This window comes from Ursus americanus, chromosome 16, assembly GCF_024610735.1.
Source record: "Ursus americanus isolate L20-20 chromosome 16, mUrsAme1.1.p, whole genome shotgun sequence".
NCBI lineage: Eukaryota > Metazoa > Chordata > Mammalia > Carnivora > Ursidae > Ursus > Ursus americanus.
In genome coordinates, this window is record NC_142142.1 from 20,487,835 (window position 1) to 20,505,937 (window position 18,103).

The 18,103-nt window shown below is 39.5% G+C and overlaps 1 protein-coding gene and 1 pseudogene across 3 annotated transcripts in view; one reads left to right on the forward strand and one right to left on the reverse strand.

Moving 5' to 3' along the window:
- Positions 1-2,516: 2,516 nt before the first annotated feature.
- LOC123803854 (cofilin-2 pseudogene) lies at positions 2,517-10,899 on the reverse strand (annotated as a pseudogene). Its single transcript, XR_015727032.1, has 3 exons — positions 10,707-10,899; positions 9,377-10,050; positions 2,517-6,599 (listed from the first exon to the last, which is right to left on the reverse strand). The product of XR_015727032.1 is annotated as a cofilin-2 pseudogene (transcript).
- The window catches only part of TMEM135 (transmembrane protein 135), a 248,623-nt gene continuing 241,393 nt past the window's right edge, over positions 10,874-18,103 (forward strand). The window contains exon 1 of one of the 2 annotated variants that reach the window (XM_045815551.2): positions 10,874-11,214. In XM_045815551.2, coding sequence (XP_045671507.1) covers positions 11,074-11,214 — 141 coding nt within the window. In that variant the 5' untranslated portion in view covers positions 10,874-11,073. The remainder of the gene's footprint in view (positions 11,215-18,103) is intronic. The other variant, XM_045815552.2, reaches the window with a different exon arrangement.

Sequence of the window (18,103 nt, forward strand, 5' to 3'; positions counted from 1 at the left end):
AAGAACTCTATCCCAATGCCTTTACTTGTTGTGTATTCTCATACATGTTTTTCAATGCCTAGGTAAATATGTACACAAATACATATATAAAAAATATCTTTTATTCTTTAAACAATGAACTCACTCTATATGAAAGAGTCTGTGGATTATTTTCCTCATTCATTGGAATGTCATGAACATCCTTCAATGCTGATATGTGCAGATCTACTTTACCATTTCTACTACCCAAATTCTACAATCTGGATGTACCATAATTTGTTTATTTGACATGTCCCTAGCATGGACAGTTAGATTATTTTTAGTATTTGTGTTCTTATAGGTAGTGATGGAGAAATTTTTTTGTCATTACTTCTGTAGAATAAAGGCCCTGAATTAGGATTGCTGGGTTAAAGGGTATGTGTGTATTCAAAATGTTCATAGGTCCTACCAAAACGACAAGTATCTGAGATAAAATATCTGAAGGAAGGAAATCTTCAAACTTGAGAATAGACACAAAATGGAGAGAATTTGACTGTGAATTTTTTAGAAAAGAGACAGAAAATAAACATTACTTTGAGAACATATGACAGATGGTTTTGTTTTTCAGACTATGTGAAAAAAATACTTTTCCAAAATTTTCACAAATGAATCCAAAGAGATTCAGTAACTCTTCAACTATTTAGTTAGGTCTTACTCTACTAAGAGCAGACCATCAAATACGTTCTTGCAGATAACTTTATCTTTTACTAGGTAATCTTAATGAGGAAACCCTCTGCCTTTGGACTTGATTCTAACTGCTGTGGAACACTGACTTGTATAGTCAGCGTGATAAGATCCTGGATAAAAAGTATCTGTGTTATCTTAGAATTTGTAATATTCATAATATGTAAGAATGTAATTTCCGGGCAGGCTTAAACACGTACTTAAGATTTGGGGAGAACAGGTATTGAAAGTATAGAAAGAGAAAAAAATACGAATGACCCATTACTTGAATCTTCAAGTGAGGTTATAACTATTGAATGCTAACTACAGAAGTTCAGCTATAAAGGTATATTTTATTTTATTTATTTTACTTATTTTTAAAGATTTATTTATTTATTTTATTGGGGAGGGGCAGAGGGAGAGAGATCGAGAATCCTGAAGCAGACTCTCTACTGAGTGCAGAGCCTGATCCCAGGACCCGGAGATCATGACCTGAGCCAAAATCAAGAGTCGGCTCCTTACCTGACTGAGCCATTCAGGCACCTCTATTTTATTTTATTTTTAAGAAGGCTCTACGTCCAGCATGAAGCCCAATGTGGGGCTTGAACTTACGACCCTGAGATCAAGACCTGAGCTGAGATCAAGAATTGGAGGCTTAACCGACTGAGCCATCCAGGTGTCCCTATGAAGGTGTATTTTAAGTTGTATTTTACTAATTCAACAGACCTGTGAACGTGCCTATGTACTAGATACCGGGTCAGGCACTAAAGACAGTGCATCTATTTTGGAGGAAATGGCAGTTTTGAAGAACTTAATGCATTTGACATATATTAATTTTCTAAATTACTTTAAGCAAAAATGTATCTCCATTTTGCAAATGGGTGATATAAATCACAGAGAGGCAAACAATAACATTTATTTTAAAAGATTACATTGACAACCTGCTGAGTGTATCTGACACACAAATAGAACAGATGGTCCCTGCCTTCAAAACACTTGCAGGTGTTTTTGAGTGCCAGAGTTTCACAAAAATATGGTTTAAAAGAAAAGCAGTAGAACCGTCACAAAGAAAAATAAAATGCTGCTACTCCATGTCCTGCATAGATTTTCAAAGAACTTGTGAAAAGTTAGAAAAAGATGTATGTCTTTAAGGAAGGACACACAAGAGTAGCAACAAGAACTCTCCGGATGTAGCTAAATTCCAGAATGAACAATTGTTTGAGTCTCATTATGGTCAACAAATAAGACATATTGGCCAAGTCTGGCTTCAGATAGAGCAAGGAGTAGATGCTGTGCTTGGGGGAAATAGTGTAACCTACATGGATGATAGGCGGAACACAAAGTGATTAATTCCTCTTTTGCTTTTATATTTTCTATCAAAAATAATGATCACTTATTAGAAAGAATAAAATTAAGGATAATGGAAGCCCAAGGGGTGAAAAGACAGTAAGAATGTAGCTATTTTCCATGAATTCAAGTGTCTAGGCTTAAGTAAATTACATCACAGAACTAAAGTAACTTGTAAATGTTGCAGAATTATGGACCTTATGGGTAGTTTTGTGTGCTCATAGATAGTTTGAGAGGACCAGAAGTTTGAGGTCAGGCTAATATTGTCCTCACATTTAAAAAAGTATAAAAGGCCATTTCTAGAAACTATAGACTGGGGTGATAAACCAAAATTTCTATGTGGGAGTCAGTTATTTCTTCCCTCAAAATGTTACATTTTCACACGAGTATGCTACGTGCAGAAGACAATATAAAGATGGCAAATAGGGAATGGATTCTACTTCCAAGGAACTGAAAGTTTAATAGGGAGCTGAGGAAGTAAACCCAAAACAAATAAGGAAATAGATAAGAAATTATAAGTACTCAATATTTTTGTCTTGCTTTTCCATTAAGAAGAAGACATAGTGCTTTAAAATTTCTCTTCCACCAAGGTCTTCCTTTATTTATTCATTCAATATTTTATTAAATGTGTTCTACGTTGAAGGTGCCATGCTGTGTGGTACAGAATACAGTAAAGAAGAATCCAAAGTAGATCTTGCCTTCAAAGGGTTTTACTAAAAATTTAAATGTGTCAGTCCTTTTGGGCTCCTATAATGACAATACCATAGACTGGATGGCTTAAACAATAAATGCTTATTTCTTGGAGTTCTGGAAGCTAGGAGGTCCAGGATGAAGGTCCTGGCTCATCTGGTGTCTGGTGCGGACCCACTTCCAGGTTCATATTTGGTGCCTTCTGGCAGCGTTCTCACGGGGCAGTGGGGGCAGAGAGCTCCTTGGCATCTTTTATAAGGGCACTAATCCCTTTTTCGAGGGCCCTACCTCATGATCTAATCATCTCCCAGAGGCCCCACCTCCTAAAACCAACACACTGGGAGTTAGAATTTCAACATACAAATTTTGGAGGGACACAAATATTCAGTCCAGTGCAGTAAATGATGATGATCAGCTTGCATTTGTCCATTTAAAACAGGAGGTATAGTTCTACATATAGGAATATATATAGTTGCACAAATGAATATTTTTTTTTAAAGATTTTATTTATTTATTCGACAGAGATAGAGACAGCCAGCGAGAGAGGGAACACAAGCAGGGGGAGTGGGAGAGGAAGAAGCAGGCTTATAGCGGAGGAGCCTGATGTGGGGCTCGATCCCATGACACCGGGATCACGCCCTGAGCCGAAGGCAGACGCTGAACCGCTGTGCCACCCAGGCGCCCCACAAATGAATATTTGAAAAAGAAGGGTCATGCAGTCCACAAGGGTGAAAGAGAATCAACTAAGATTAGCTAGTTTCTCACAGGTAGCCTGACACTGGAGTTCGTGTTTGTGGCAGAGACAGTGGTAGATAAGTAGCATTTCTCATTTCATCTTCTTTTTCTGGTCCTGCAGGAAGACTGCATTTCCCATCCTCCCTTAAAGTTAGGTTGGGGACATGTAAATAGGTTCTGGAAATGGATGTAAGCAGAAGTAATGTAAACCATTTTGAGTCCTGGACATGAGTCATTGGACATTGAGTCATTGGACATTGAGTCATTGGACATAATCCAAATGTCCTAGAACAGAAAAACTGTGTTGTATTCATACAATATAATATTACACAGAAATAAAAAATGAACTACAAATGCATGCACCAACATGCACAAACTCTTGAGTGAAAGAAACCCAGACACCAAAAAGTATAATATTTCCCTCTACTAATGTAAATTTGAGGAAAAGGCAAAATGAAGCTATAGTGATAGAAGCCAGAATAGTGTTTACCTCTGTTCGTAGGTGTATTAACTGGGAGTGGGCACCAGAAAGCCTTCTGGTGTGATGGAAAAGCTTTTCTTCTGGATAGTTGTCTCACAAGTGAGGGCAAATGTAAAAATGCTTCAAGCGGTACACTTAAATTTCTGTACATTACTATGTATGACAACTAAAAATTATGCAAAAAAAAAAACAAGTGAAAGAAAGAAAGAAGAAAGAAAGAGAGAAAGAAAGAGAGAAAGAAAGAAAGAAAGAAAGAAAGAAAGAAAGAAAGAAAGAAAAAGAAAAAAGCAACCATTGAAGGCCCAAAGAAGATGGAGGAACATTTAACCTTGAGTTACTACTTGGAGGAAAGCTGCCCTGAATTGCTGGCCAACCTGCTTCGGACTTTGTGTAAGCACAAAACAAACCTTTCATATTTTAATCCCCTGAGATTTAGAGGCATACTTGTTATCTCAGCACATCCTCATTTTTCTTGGTTAATGCAGGATTTATCACCCACAAACTGCCAACATCAGAAACCTGGTTTGTTAGCATACCAGGGGAGGCTCTGTCTCTTATAGGCTAAGTGACACAAAACAAGGTTCTTAATGAACGTGTATGTGTAAATCAAAAAGTCAAATTATTAAATTATGGGGAGAAAAAAAAGCCCTCTTCTACAAACTAGCATATCTGTATTGCCATGATCAAGCCCTTTCTCTCACTTAAGATAGACCTGCATGGGAATAATAATAAAAGTTTGCTTGGTGCACCTGTTCTCAGAAAAAGGGTATTAGTTAGCTGAATCATATGTTCAATGACATCGAAAGCACTTGTGAATCCATTTCACAGTAAAGATAGTTTTGTCAGTGGGTCCAGAATAACTGAGGTCCCTGGACTACACTTTCCACTCCCTAGGCATATGCCTGAATTGCCTCAGTGGCTCTCCCTTTTTTGCTTCCAATCTTTCAACTTTTCTTTTTAGGCATGTTACTACATTCAGTCTAAGTTTTTAGATGATGTGGCTGGCCTCCAAGGCATTCCTTTTACATTTCTACTCCTATTATGTGTAGATTGTGTGTTTTTCCCACCAAAGAACAATCTTAAGTCTTTTACTCTCAAATTCTGCAGTGGGAATGGTAGGAGGTCGAAGTGGGGGAGAATGGAGTCCTAGCCGTAGTATTCAAGTTCTGATGACATCATCAAACTAAAAGAGAGACTGGGAATCTTAATAGAGAGTGTACCTGAATCTTTTGTAAGGTTATTTGAGAAGTCCTGAAGACTTGAAGGACAGAGCAGAACTTCTTATCAGAGGCTGGAGAAAAAGGATCCTTGTTATGTAGTAGAGGAAAGTTTAGCAACACTGTTGTCTGCTAAATTGTAGGAAATAGAAACTATCTCTAACAAACTGGTGCAGTTGGTTCACATTTCCAGGCAGAATGTTGAAAGGACTAATTGATTTTTTAAAAACCTATATGTCTGGGTGCCCAGGTGGCTCAGTTGGTTAAGCGTCTGCCTTTGGCTCGGGTCATGATCCCAGGGTCCTGGGCTCGAGTCCTGCATTGGGCTCCCTGCTTGGCAGGGAGCCTGCTTCTCCCTCTGTCTGCTGCTCCCCCTGCTTGTGCTCTCTCCCTCTCTGTGTCAAATAGATAAATAAAATCTTTAAGAATAAAAAATTAAAAAAATTAAAAAAATAATAAAAAACGATGTGTGGTAAGATATATAGAGAGAGATGAAATAAGAAGAACTATTCAATTTTTAAGCAGAATTTTGAGGAAGTACAAAGAATCTAGGATCTTTAGGTTCAAAAATAAAGCTGTTTTTCATTTGGAGCCTCACCAGATGGTAAATGATTCTGAAAGTAAGGAATTGTATTAGGCAAAGGTTAAATCCAGGGTGCAGCTGTAAGACTGTAGAAATATTTGATTGTTCTCCTTAGCCCCTCTTAGCTTGCTAAAAGGGCTTCCAATAGTTTAAGGACATTTTCAAACAGTTTTCTGACTCTCAGTTCGAGATGGAAAGTGGCTGTCTCAAAGATATTTGTGGTATTTGTGGTTGTGGCTTTTTAAATGGGGTGGTTATAATCTGATATAAGAATCTTCCAAATTTTTAGAGAATTATGTTGGCAGAAGCAGTACCTGCTTGGACTGAAAGAGCATAAGGATCACTCCACACAACAGCTTTCAATGTTTATATGGCAAAAACTTATATTTACACCTTAAGAACAGAATATAATACTTTAAAAAAGATGATGTGAAGAAAAATGTGAAGTTCTGTTGTAACCAAAAGTGGTAGAAAATCAGAATCATATGTAGCTATTTTGAAAAGCTTGCCTGGTATCCACAAAGGGAATGCGTACCTCAATGTTGCTGGAATTAAGAGGTAGCACAGTGTCATACTTAGTTTGAGCCATGCTTTGTCATCATGTTTATGGCTGGTACCCATCTCTACAATGACTGCATGTAATGCTGACCAACTCAGTGTCACTAAGTCCTCTGCCTGGAATCATAAGAGCTCCTCCATTCATTTTTATGGACATCTTCAAAGGCAGAATCTTGCAAAAGCAACAATTTTCAGCCTGGCATGTCTTCAAAGCTTTCGAATTTAGCCACAAATTTCCAGATCAGTTTCCTTCATTCACTGTGCTTCTACTTTGAAGAAATGCTTTGCTTCACCTTGTTGATGAACCCTAAAGCCGTTTTTATGGAAAAAAAGCAACAATGAAGGCCCAAGAGAGTATGCAGCCAACCACTGCTCCTAGGCAGCCTAAAAGAATAAACGGCTCATGTAGATACCACGTGTACCATTACCGTTAAACTTAATGGTGGCACAATGAGAAGCCTTTCTTTTAAAACACGTCTTATGATACCATATGAAGAAATTTACAAATGTGAACTACAGGTTTACTGAGAATTTACTGAGAACGGCTTTATTTTGCAGTTTTTTTTTTCATCCTAGAGCACAGATGATCCTCCTTGAGAATTTGTCACTGCCTGAATGTTCTGGAGTCTCTACAACAGCAACAGCAAAGATAGAGAACACCTGAAACTGCCTTCCACCATCCAACTCATCAGCACTGTCATCTTTGGAACCTGTGACAGTAACAACTGTGTTCTTTCCTTCTTAAATACCTTCAAGCTTCATCCCCTTAATTAAAAGAAATTGCCTGTTTTTAATTGTAATTTAAAAACTTCCTTGGCTATTGGTATGTATTTGTTGTGCTACATGGCAAACATAATGTTTATCATTATACAGGCAAACTACATGTGCTATTATATTCAAAAGCAACTGAGAGCAACTGTATGAACTGGTGATTAGATTGCCATTTTTTAAGGATTGTACATACCAACATGATAGTTTCTTACTTGTATTTGGCCTTTATTTTAAATACATGTTAGGAATTTTGGGATTGATATATAACACATTTTTATTTTTTCCAGTTAAAAATAGGCCCCCATTTAGTGTGTCCCTGCTGTCAGATTTTCAGGGATGGGTTATTAAAATTAAGTAGGATAAAACTGCATTGCTGTTCCTGTAATTTCTGTGGACAAGTTTTATGCTGTGTTTCTGATCCTGTCATATTTTGAATCGGAAATTTAAAAAACAATGTGATTGGGGCGCCTGAGTGGCTCACTCGTTAAGTGTCTGCCTTCGGCCCAGGGCCTGATCCCACGGTCCTGGGATCGAGCCCCACATCAGACTTCCTGCTCTTCTGGGAGCCTGCTTCTTCCTCTCCCACTCCCCCTGCTTGTGTTCCCTCTCTCGCTGGCTGTCTCTCTCTCTGTCAAATAAATAAATAAAATCTTAAAAAAAAAATAAAAATAAAAAACAATGTGATTATCTTGGTCCTGTCTCACTATTGTAGATTATGTGAAGCTGGGAGATAATCTGATCAGGAGAGCTGTACTTGTTCCTGGGAAAGATCCTAGACTTTGAATAGGCTGGGGTAACTACATGGGACTTTAGGTTGGCCCCCTTGGGAAGGGGAGGGTATGTTTATCTGTGGGAAGAAGAATGTGCCCAGAAATTTGAGTAGCTAGAGGCGTAGAACAATGGCTGGTTGTCCCCTGTATCTGTTCTTTCCATTTTGCTCAGTCATAAAACCCTACGTGTTAGCAGGGCATTATTCAACCAATAGAAAAAGCCTCATTTGCCAGCTTCTCTTTCAACTTAGTGTGGCCATGTGTCTAAGCTTTGGCCAATGGGATGTAAGGAGAAGTAATTTGCATAGGTCTTCTGCTAAGTTTTTTTTTTTTTTTAAAGAGGGGAACTATGTTTTGCTGGCCTTCCTGGTTGGCATGTGGATGTCATGGCTCAAGATGGAGCAGCCAACTTGTAAGTCAGGCTGGAAAGCACAGGTAAATTTGGCAGAACAACATGTCAGGAGTCTGAGATCCCTGATGGTTATGGAGCTACTGTCTTAGTCTAGGACTGCTTATGTTTACCTGAGAGATAGAGAAGCTTTTAGCTTTTACTACTGTTATTTTGGGCTTTTCATCAATGACCACTCCTCTCTGATTTTCCTTTGATTATCTTATATTATCTTATTTAGATATACTGTCTTATATTATTATTACACCAGTCATACACATTATCTTGTTTAGTCTTCTTGCCTATTTCTCTTCTTCCCCTCTAGAGTGCTAGCTTTATGAAAATAGAAAATTTACTCCCCTTTCTTTTGTGATATGCTTTAATTTTTTATTGTAGTATGGCCATTTTTGTGATGATGGGGAGTTTGGTCTTAATGTTCCATTTGAGGTTCTTTTATATAGAAATTGCCATCATGATGATATTCAAAATATCTTTAGTGTTGTAAGACTCACATGATAAATAAAACTGTTACCCTTATTCAGTACTGTACACTTAATGGAAAACAAAAAGGCAGTAATAACAGCTATTTCTTTTAAGAAGGATGAACAGTGGGTACCAGGATAAGTTGATGACCCAGTTAACACAACTTAATTGGTATTCCTCTTGGGAGTGGGGTGTTAAATTCATCACAAAAAAAAAATACCTTCAATGCATATCAATGTTATATCCATCCTGCTATGTCATAAAAATAGAACTGCAAAGGAAGGTGAGGTATATGAATGCTGGAGCCTCACAGAACTGCAATCAAGTGCAACTATAAATAATACTGAATAAAGTTTACCCTCTGACAAGTGGATAATACTTCCAGTGCATTCAATTAGCTTACCGTTTGCAGTATTCTAAGTTATTCACATTGACAATGACATTCATTGTAGTGCTTGCTGCAAGGGAGGCATATAGCTAGTTGTTTTGGCTAAAATATGATGGGAAGGCAGTCCTTGGGTTCTACGTAAAAGTAACAGTTTGAAACAGCTTAATAGCAATCACTGATAGGCTGCTTAAATGAATGATACTTCCTTCCTTCATTGGTTTAGACGGGCCCACTGAGAAGGGGAAGAAACAGAACAAAACCTAACACTATTCCTATTGACTGACCTGGAGACATAGAAGTTCCCGAACATCCAGATGGCATTTCACCGTCATTTTATAAGGGTTTTCCTTCAAGTGAGACTACTGTGTTGCCTCTCAGTTTCTCTCCAAGTGAGGAATAGTCCTTAATATTGTCCATACCATTTACTTGCCACTTATGTTTAATACCTGTGAATTTCTTTTTAATGGCATCTTTAGAGCTAGCATAAATTATCTCCCTTTGCGAAGGTGCACTTTCAGGACCCCAGAATTTAAATACCAGGTCTTCTTTCCCAGCTCTTGTGGTGAATGTGGTATCGTATGAAGCAAATTGACAATCATTCAGAGATAGCAACTTCACAAAAGATGCGTGGGGGTTTTCTACAGTATCGTTAGTGTCACCCACCAAGTTCTGCTTTGCTTTCTCTACAATTCTTTCTTTTGTCTTTGCTTAAACAGAAGAGAACTGTTTTTTTTTTTTTTGATCTCCTCCTGTGTAGAAGATTGCCTTACTTTCTTATCATTAATAACTTCTTTGACATCATTTATTAGTAACGCCAGAAACCACAATGCGAGCGGCTGCAGCAGCAGGGAGGCTCCGTGGGAGTGGGAGGAGGAGGAGGCGCGGGCCAAAACCTTGACTCTCCTGCTCACATCCGAATCTACAGAGTTTAGAACAGTGCTTGGAAAAATGGTATATGCTCAGTAAAACTTTGTGGAATGAATGAAGGCTAGATTAGAACGGGATTCCTCTAAAGGTAGTAAGCTCCTGCTTTAAGAAACTATAGAATTTAGAATTCCAAAGACACTGATTATAGGTGAGGAAACTGACATTTAGAGGGGTTAAATGATTCTTAGGTCACACAGGTCCGTTGTTACGCCAACCGATGGTCCAACTGTCTATCAGGTGTGAGTTCTAAGACCATTGCCCCCTCTACTGTGTGCACCATTTGGCAGATAAGCACTTGTCACGGATACCGTAGAAAGAACCGCTCAGGGGCCCAGGATTTGGAAGGATGATCCCGTTCACCACACCGGAAGTGTATACACTTGGCTAGAAGATTTTTCAAGCTTCTCAGACACCACAGAACTTCGAAAGCTCAGCAGTCGGGAGCAGTGCGGTCGCTACCAGCGGGCAGCCTTAGCCATTTATTACCGTGCACTCTAGAGAAGGGAAGAGCTGGCAGTTCTGAGGAGGACGGTTGTCCAGACTCTCTTCTGGCCACGGTCTTCCTCCCCCAGCTCCCAACGAAGATATTTCATCCCCTTCTTCCACTGCCCTCTGTTCTATTGGGCAGGACTTCGCGAGGACAGAGACTGGAGTACAATGTGACCCAATTCACCTACCATTGCGTACCCGCTGCAGGGCTCGCCCTCCAGCTAGGGGCTGACATGGGCGGTGGGGAGACAGGCGCGTCCCCGAGCCACGCTCTCACCCCTTCCGCTCCCCCCGCGGCTCCGGGCTCCGGGCGCGCGCACGCTCCTCCTCTCCCCGCCTCCTCGGTGCGCGCCCCGCCCCCTCGAGCTGCGATACGCCGAGGGCTCAACATCCGAGGACTTTGGCCCAGAGTAACTCTGCTCGCGTGACCTTTCCCCTCCTTTCTGCACCTTAAGCGGCGGGCCGGGCGCGCCGGCTGCGGTTGGGCGCTTGCTCTGCTCCCTGGGGCCCCGCTCCTTCCGGAGCTTCGGCGCACCCCTCGCTTCCCCTCCGCGCGGCTCCCGTCATGGCGGCTCTCAGCAAGTCCATCCCTCATAACTGCTACGAGATCGGCCACACTTGGCACCCTTCCTGCGGGGTCTCTTTCGTGCAGATCACCAGGGGCGCCCTGGAGGAGTCCCTGAAGATCTACGCTCCCCTGTACTTGGTGAGATCCATCAGCTCCTCCCAGGGCGAGTTTAGTGTGGAGGATGGGCCAGGGAGTGCAGTCGTGCTTCCGAGCGGCCTGGGCGACTCGACTCGTTCTGTGTTGGGTTCTCATTTGGAGGGACCAGAGGGTTTTGGGGGGGGGGGTGTGGGTGGGATGGTGGAGGTCGAAAGGGCGGATATCTAACATGCTACATTGGGCGGGAGAAGGGGGAGGGGAATTTGAGGTTGAGCTGTCATCCGAATGCCTGTGGATGTGAAGGGGTGGGCTCCCAACTTCAAGATTAAGTTAGGACACTTAAAATTTTGAATTAAGGGAACTGAGGTACTTTCCCTCTCTCTTGTCTTATGAAGGAGAGGAGTTTGTAGGTCAGCGAGGCGATGAGAAATGCCCTGCTGTCCTTCCTCATCTTAAGTCCCTCTGTACTCCCCCTCCATTTTTTTTTTTTTTTAAGGGCATATTTGACAGCGAAGCCCTGTGGGTTCAGATCTTGTCTTAGTTGGGATGATAGTATTGTGGCTTGAGGGTTTTGCAAGTGTTCTTGCAGGTGCACAGAGTAGACTACTGGTTGAGATTTTGGGTGCTGATTTCAAGGATGATTCTAGACTCAAGTCAGTGAAGGTGATTGAAAGATCTGACTTTAGGTCACCTAAGCAATTTAAGTTTGGAGTGTTAAGTAGAGAATATTTGTAAATACGTGTCTGTATCGCTGAGAACTGTTAAAAGAAATTTGTTCTTTTTTTTTTTTTTTTTTTTAAAGTAGGCTCCATGCTAAAGGTGGGGCTTGAACTCACGACCCTGAGCTCGAGGGTCCCATGCTCTACTAAGCCAGCCAGGTGCCCCAAAAGAAGTTTGTTCTTAAATGTTCTCATCAGCATCTTTTTTTTTTCAATAACCTTGTCCTTGATATTAAAGATTTATTACTTTGACCATCGAAGTTTATTCTCTTATTTTCTTGCCCTAAGTGTGTGCCCTAAGAAGGCAGAGATCATATATTTTGTATGTTTCCTAAGGGTTTCATTGAATATTCAATGGATGGACAGTTCTTACCTCTCATTGAGTAGTAATTTGGATTTATAGCCTAATATGCCAGAAAGTGTGTCATGGCCATATCTGTGGTACTTCTTGAAAAGTCTGATTGTTTATTATAGAGATAACAAAGAAGATGGTAACTGTCTCTGAGCTTGCAGAAATCAGTTTCATTTTTATTGTATAGACCCATGCTTTTCAAACGTTTTAGTATGGGATCATGTGAAAATGAGTTTCTGATTCAGTAGGTCTGGGTGGGGCCTGGGACTCTGCATTTCTGACAAACTCTCAGGCTTTATTGGTGCTGTTGGATCAAGAGTCCCAATTTGAATAAGAAGGATCTAAAATAGAAGCTAATAATAAAATTGTTACTGGAGCTGGACATTTCTCCCTTGATTTTCTTTGGCAAAGATCCATGTTTATCTGACTTTTCCACATGAATTGTGGCCAGTCTATAGCTCAGTATTTTTTAAACAGAACATTTACAAACAATATTGAGCTCTTGATATATTCAGTAATACAAAAAGATCGTTCCTGCTCTTAGGGGATTATGATGTAGGTGGGGAGAAAGTTTATGCTGTCTAATTTCTCCCTCTGAAAATCAACTGTACTCTTATTGTGTCTCATTCATTCATTTAACAACTGTTTGTTGAGTACCTGATTTTTGTCATATCTACAGCCTAGACAATTTATTGGTTATGTTCCATGATAGAGAAGTTCAAGGAGCAATAGGAACAGGGGTTCTTCTTTTACAACAGGTAGGGTGGAGCTAGGGGTCAGGAAAAGTTTGCGATTCACTGTTATATCTCCAACTAAATACTTCTTGAGGATAAATTCTCATCTTATTTGGCTTTGTGCCCCTTATAGCTATGTATTTTAGACTTTGGGTTGTGAAATAAAATTAGTGGCAGGGGGAGAGGGGGAGGGATGACTGGGTGGCCCAGTCAGTTAAGTGTCTGACACTTGGTTTTGGCTCAGATCACGATCTCAGGGTTGTGAGATCGAGCCCGTGTTCAGCTCTGCACTCAGTACAGAGTTGGCTTGAGTTTCTCTCTCCCTCTGCTCCCCCACCCCCTGCTCATGCTCTTTCTCTCAAATGAATAAGCCTTTAAAAAAAATAAAATTAATGGGAACTGACCAAGGTTTTATTATTACTTTATTTGTTTTTTTTCCTTTAAGAGAGAGAGTCCTCAAGAGAGCATGGAGGGCAGAGGGAGAGGGAGAGAGGGAATCTTCAGCAGGCACTGCGCTGAGCATGGGCTGATCCCAGGACCCTGAGATGAAGACCTGAGCCAAGATCGAAAGTCGGGTGCTTAAATGACTGAGCCACCCAGGCGTCCCCACAATGTTTTATTTTAAGTGAAATAGAAGAGAATAGAAAAAATGAGAGTCCTTTGCACATACTAAGGATAAGCATTATTTCATGACAGTTTTGTTTCAGTTATGTTTGTATCTGTGGCTGGGCTACTTAGAGCAAATAGAAACACTGTGCTCTTTGTCAGTGTTGGATAGTTGTTGATTAAATGTGTAACCTCCAGTTGCAAGAAAAAAGGTGGTATGGGAAGAAGTGGGCTTTAAAAGTGATCAAGGACATCTGAATTTGAATCTCAGCTCCATTAGTTACTAGCTGTTTGTCCATGTTACTTTGTCCGTCTCTGAGAATTAAGTGAAAGAATGCATTGAAGATGTATCACATATTTTCTGGGTTCAAAGTAGATCTTGAAGAATTAGGCATTTTTTTCTTCCCTCTTACCCCAGTGACACTTAAGTTAGATGTAAAGTTCATTGAGGATGGTTAGGCAAGGCTGTAGCATTTGAGTTGGGCCATGAAGATAAGGAAGGACAGATATGATTCTTGTAAGGAGACATTTGTAGAATACTTATTCTTAATGGGGAGGAGGGAGAATAATGTGAATTGAGGCAGAAATCTAAGTGATTTTGTAAGAAAAGCAGTATGTATATTGGTTGGCTAAAATAGAAGTTTTGTGTACAGGAGTTATGAGTTATAACAACTCCTATTTGTTGAATTACATAACTTAGACCTTTACATATTTTATTTTGTTTAATCCTTACACAACTCCGTCTTATTATCCACATTTCATAGGTGAGAAAGCTGAAGGCTAGAGAGATTAAGTGACTTCCAAGATTCAGAGCTAGTAAGGGAGAGACAGGATTCAGTTCTAGGTTTTTTTGTTTTGTTTTGTTTTTTGTTTTTGACTCAGAATCATAGTGGAGGTCAGGCTAAAGGAGCCATAGAGGCTCCTTTTTGAGCAACGGGGTTACAAGTACAAGATGGTGCTTTGAGATGATGAATTTGGTAGCACTGGGTGTACTGGATTGGAAAAGAATATTTAGGAGTTGATGCAGGAGATTCACTAAGGGGCAGAAAGAATCAGTTTCCATGGAATCCCTCTCTGCAACTTACTTGCAATGTAATTTTAGGAAAATTACCTCACCTCTTTGAGCCTTAGTCTCCTTGCTTTGCAGAAATTAATTATACTCATCTCTTGGGGCTGTTTTGAGGACTTAGGTGGCATAGTAGTGTGTAGCAGCTATCACATAGCAGGGCCCTAATAAAGCGTTGCTGTTATTAAAACAGTACATATGTTCTGTGTCTTGTTAGGATGGTAGTTTGGATTCAGAATTAGTACAGTACTTCGTTAAGTGCTTAATAAGTGTCTGAAATGAGTGCAAATGTGAATGAATGAACTCATGAATAGTTCAGGAGTAAGGAGGTCTTCGGCAGTGCAAGAGAATGGAAGGGCAGCTTTAGAGGCATTTTTACACGAGAGGCATTTCATAGGATAGGTATTTCATAGGAAGAATGAATAGGACTTAGAGACTGAGCATTGGGGTAGTGTGAGGACTTGTTTCTGCTTCTAGGACTTTAAATCTGATTGATGCTGTTGCCATCATTGATAGAAAAGGAGAAATTTTGAAGGGAAGCTGGTTTTGGGGAAATTTTAATCAAGAGTGTTTTCTGGAGCCTATAAACTGGGTTTAGTCTCTCTGGTTTCTTTGTAATATTACCATATGTGTTGTGCTAAACTGATTCCTTTTATTCCTTTCAGATTTACTGCTCTCTTGCTTCTTTTCTCTCTTGATATCTACAGTTCTTAGTCAGTATTCACCTTCTAATGCTTAAACCATGTTGAAATGTATGTGGACTGTTCTTTTTAATAGTGAATCTTTGTGTTTTTATAGTTTTTAAAAAACATCAATCCTCATCATCAATTCACTTCATGTATTTTTTTAAAGAATCCTACATGTACTGTAATATATGCTAACAATTTATGCGTGTACCAAAAATGTATTTCAAGAAGTTATATTTCATTTCTTGAATGTTTGTTATTACTATTTGTTATTACCACACACCTCACAACAAGTGGTACCCCTTTCCACACACACACACACACATATACACACACACACACAGGAGACAGTTGTTAAACTGTTTAAACCCTAGGCTGTCACTAAAATTAAAGAAAGCTAGTGCCCTCCGTAATTTAGAATACAAATTTAGAATACACACTTGCCCATTTAGGGGGATGGATTCTGTGTTGTTCAAGTTCTTAGGTCCCTTCTTTAAAAAGGAAGACTTGCTCACTTAACTCACTCAGGTGGTTCTAAGACCTTTCTTAATTATGCTTTTCCTCGGTGACTTTCTTTAGGACCTCCAGATTAGGGTACTGGCATTTACAGGTATCTGACTGCAAAATAGAACCTTTTGCACTTTTGGGAAGGAATGATGTAAAAACCTGCCTTTTCATGTTTATACCCCTCTTCAGAATACAAAAATATTTACAGAATATTGATTCCCTTTGAGCGATATAATCTAACCGATTCTCAGTTCATCACCTCTATACTGAATAAACACTTAAGCAGGAGTTGGAATTCCTAGAAATAAAAAAAAAACAATTTATGGGCAGGCTCTAGTTGGTTGCAAAACGCTTGGAAACCACTGACGGGAGAAATCTGTTCATTAAGGTGGACTAAGGTCTTTTTTTTTTTTTTTAAATGTTCTCACACAGTTTTATTTTATAGAAAAAATGGTAATTCTAGAAAATTTGCAAAGCTTGACTACACTTGCAGGAAGCTGTTCAGATTTTTGTATTTTAGTGTGGCTTACAGGCAGGATCCTGGACTCTGGATCAAATTGCCCATGTTAGAATTGTAGCTCACTCCTTACTAGTCGGGTAACCTCAGACAAATTACCCAACCACTCTAAGCCTCAATTTCTGTGTCTGCCGTATTGGAGAAATGGTAAATTTTCCCTTGGGAGAACTTTGTGAAGATTAAATGAGGCATAACATGTAAAGTGCTTCTGGTGCATAGTGTAGATAGAGCTTGTAAGGGCAGTGGTTGAGCAGGTTTTCTAGAGCAAAGGAGATCAGCAATGAGATTTTTCAAAGGTTTTTTTTTTTTTTTTAAGATTTTATTTATTTATTTGTCAGAGAGAGCGAGAGCGAGAGCACAAGCAGGGGAAACAACAGGCAAAGGGAGAAGCAGACTCCCTGCTGAGCAGGGAGCCAGATTGATGCAGGGCTTGGATCTCAGGGCTCTGGGATCATGACCTGAGCCCAAGGCAGATGCTTAACGGACTGAGCCACCCAGGAGGCCCATGAGACTTTTCGAAGTTCTTGATAATAGGCCCTTTGTTTCCGTTTTTACTTAAAAAAAGAGAAAAAGAGACTGAAGTCGTGGCGGAATACAAACGGCTGAGGCTGAGAGTAGCTGTTCAGATTATTTGACCTTCAGAGATCATGGAATTTGTAAACATATAGACTAATCCTTCTAAGTTTTGTCTGAAGCCTAGTTTAGGGGACAGAGGTAGGGGACTCCCTTTACCTGTCTATTCAATAAATAAATGATTTTTTTTTTACATAATTTGTTATTATAACTTTGGAGATATAATGATCATTTGGTCTTTTTAAAAAATAAGCACTTATATTATGAATTTTCCTATTTTCAACATGACATTTTGATTTGTTGAACTTGTTTCTAAAATGTGACTTCTTGTTGACTGGTCTCTGTGGAGTACAAAAGTGCAATTTTAGCACATCATTTTCAGTTGAAAGTTGAAGAGTTGCTAAACACTCCTCAACTTACCCTTTCCTGTAGCAACTGTCTCTGTGTAGCTGGCCATTTCTGCTTTACTATTGTTTGCCTCTTCAGTTATCATACATCAGGGATAAAAATTAATAAATATTGGAATACAGGATCTAAGTAATTATGATCCATTACTGTGCATGTTTCTGAGTCAGTAGATTCTTATTAAAACAGATATTTGGTTGACTTAAATAAAACTTAAATAACCTTCAAACCCTTAATGTGCATATTTCAATGTCAGCATTATTTACTTTTGCATCTTCCCCAGAAAATTCTCTTTACATCAAAAGGAGTGGTCCTCTATCTAGGAAAGTTTATCCTCTTCAATGAAATAATATATTTTGGTAGAGAGAGAAACCCACCTGGAGAAGTGAGGGAGCCAGATCCATACTGGTAATCCCTGTGGTGACAGATTTTTCATCAGATTGCCTTCATAGCCAACTCTATAGTTGATTCACTGTGATGCAGATTATTTTGAGTAACCAGACCTCTTATTTAGTACTTAGAAAATTGTATTCGTCTTGAACTTTGGACACTAAAACATTTTTTAATTACTTACTGATAAATATTGAGGAAAAAACATATACTAATGGAGGGGATACTGAAATTTGATGATTAGATTTTGTAATGTCTGAGCCTAAACTATTAGTATTTGGAATATTTGTCCCCTATTTGTTCACCAGCTATTTACTGCATCTGCTGTTTGCAGGGTGCTGTTATAGCAGCTGTGTTCCATGTGGTGTGGTGAAGA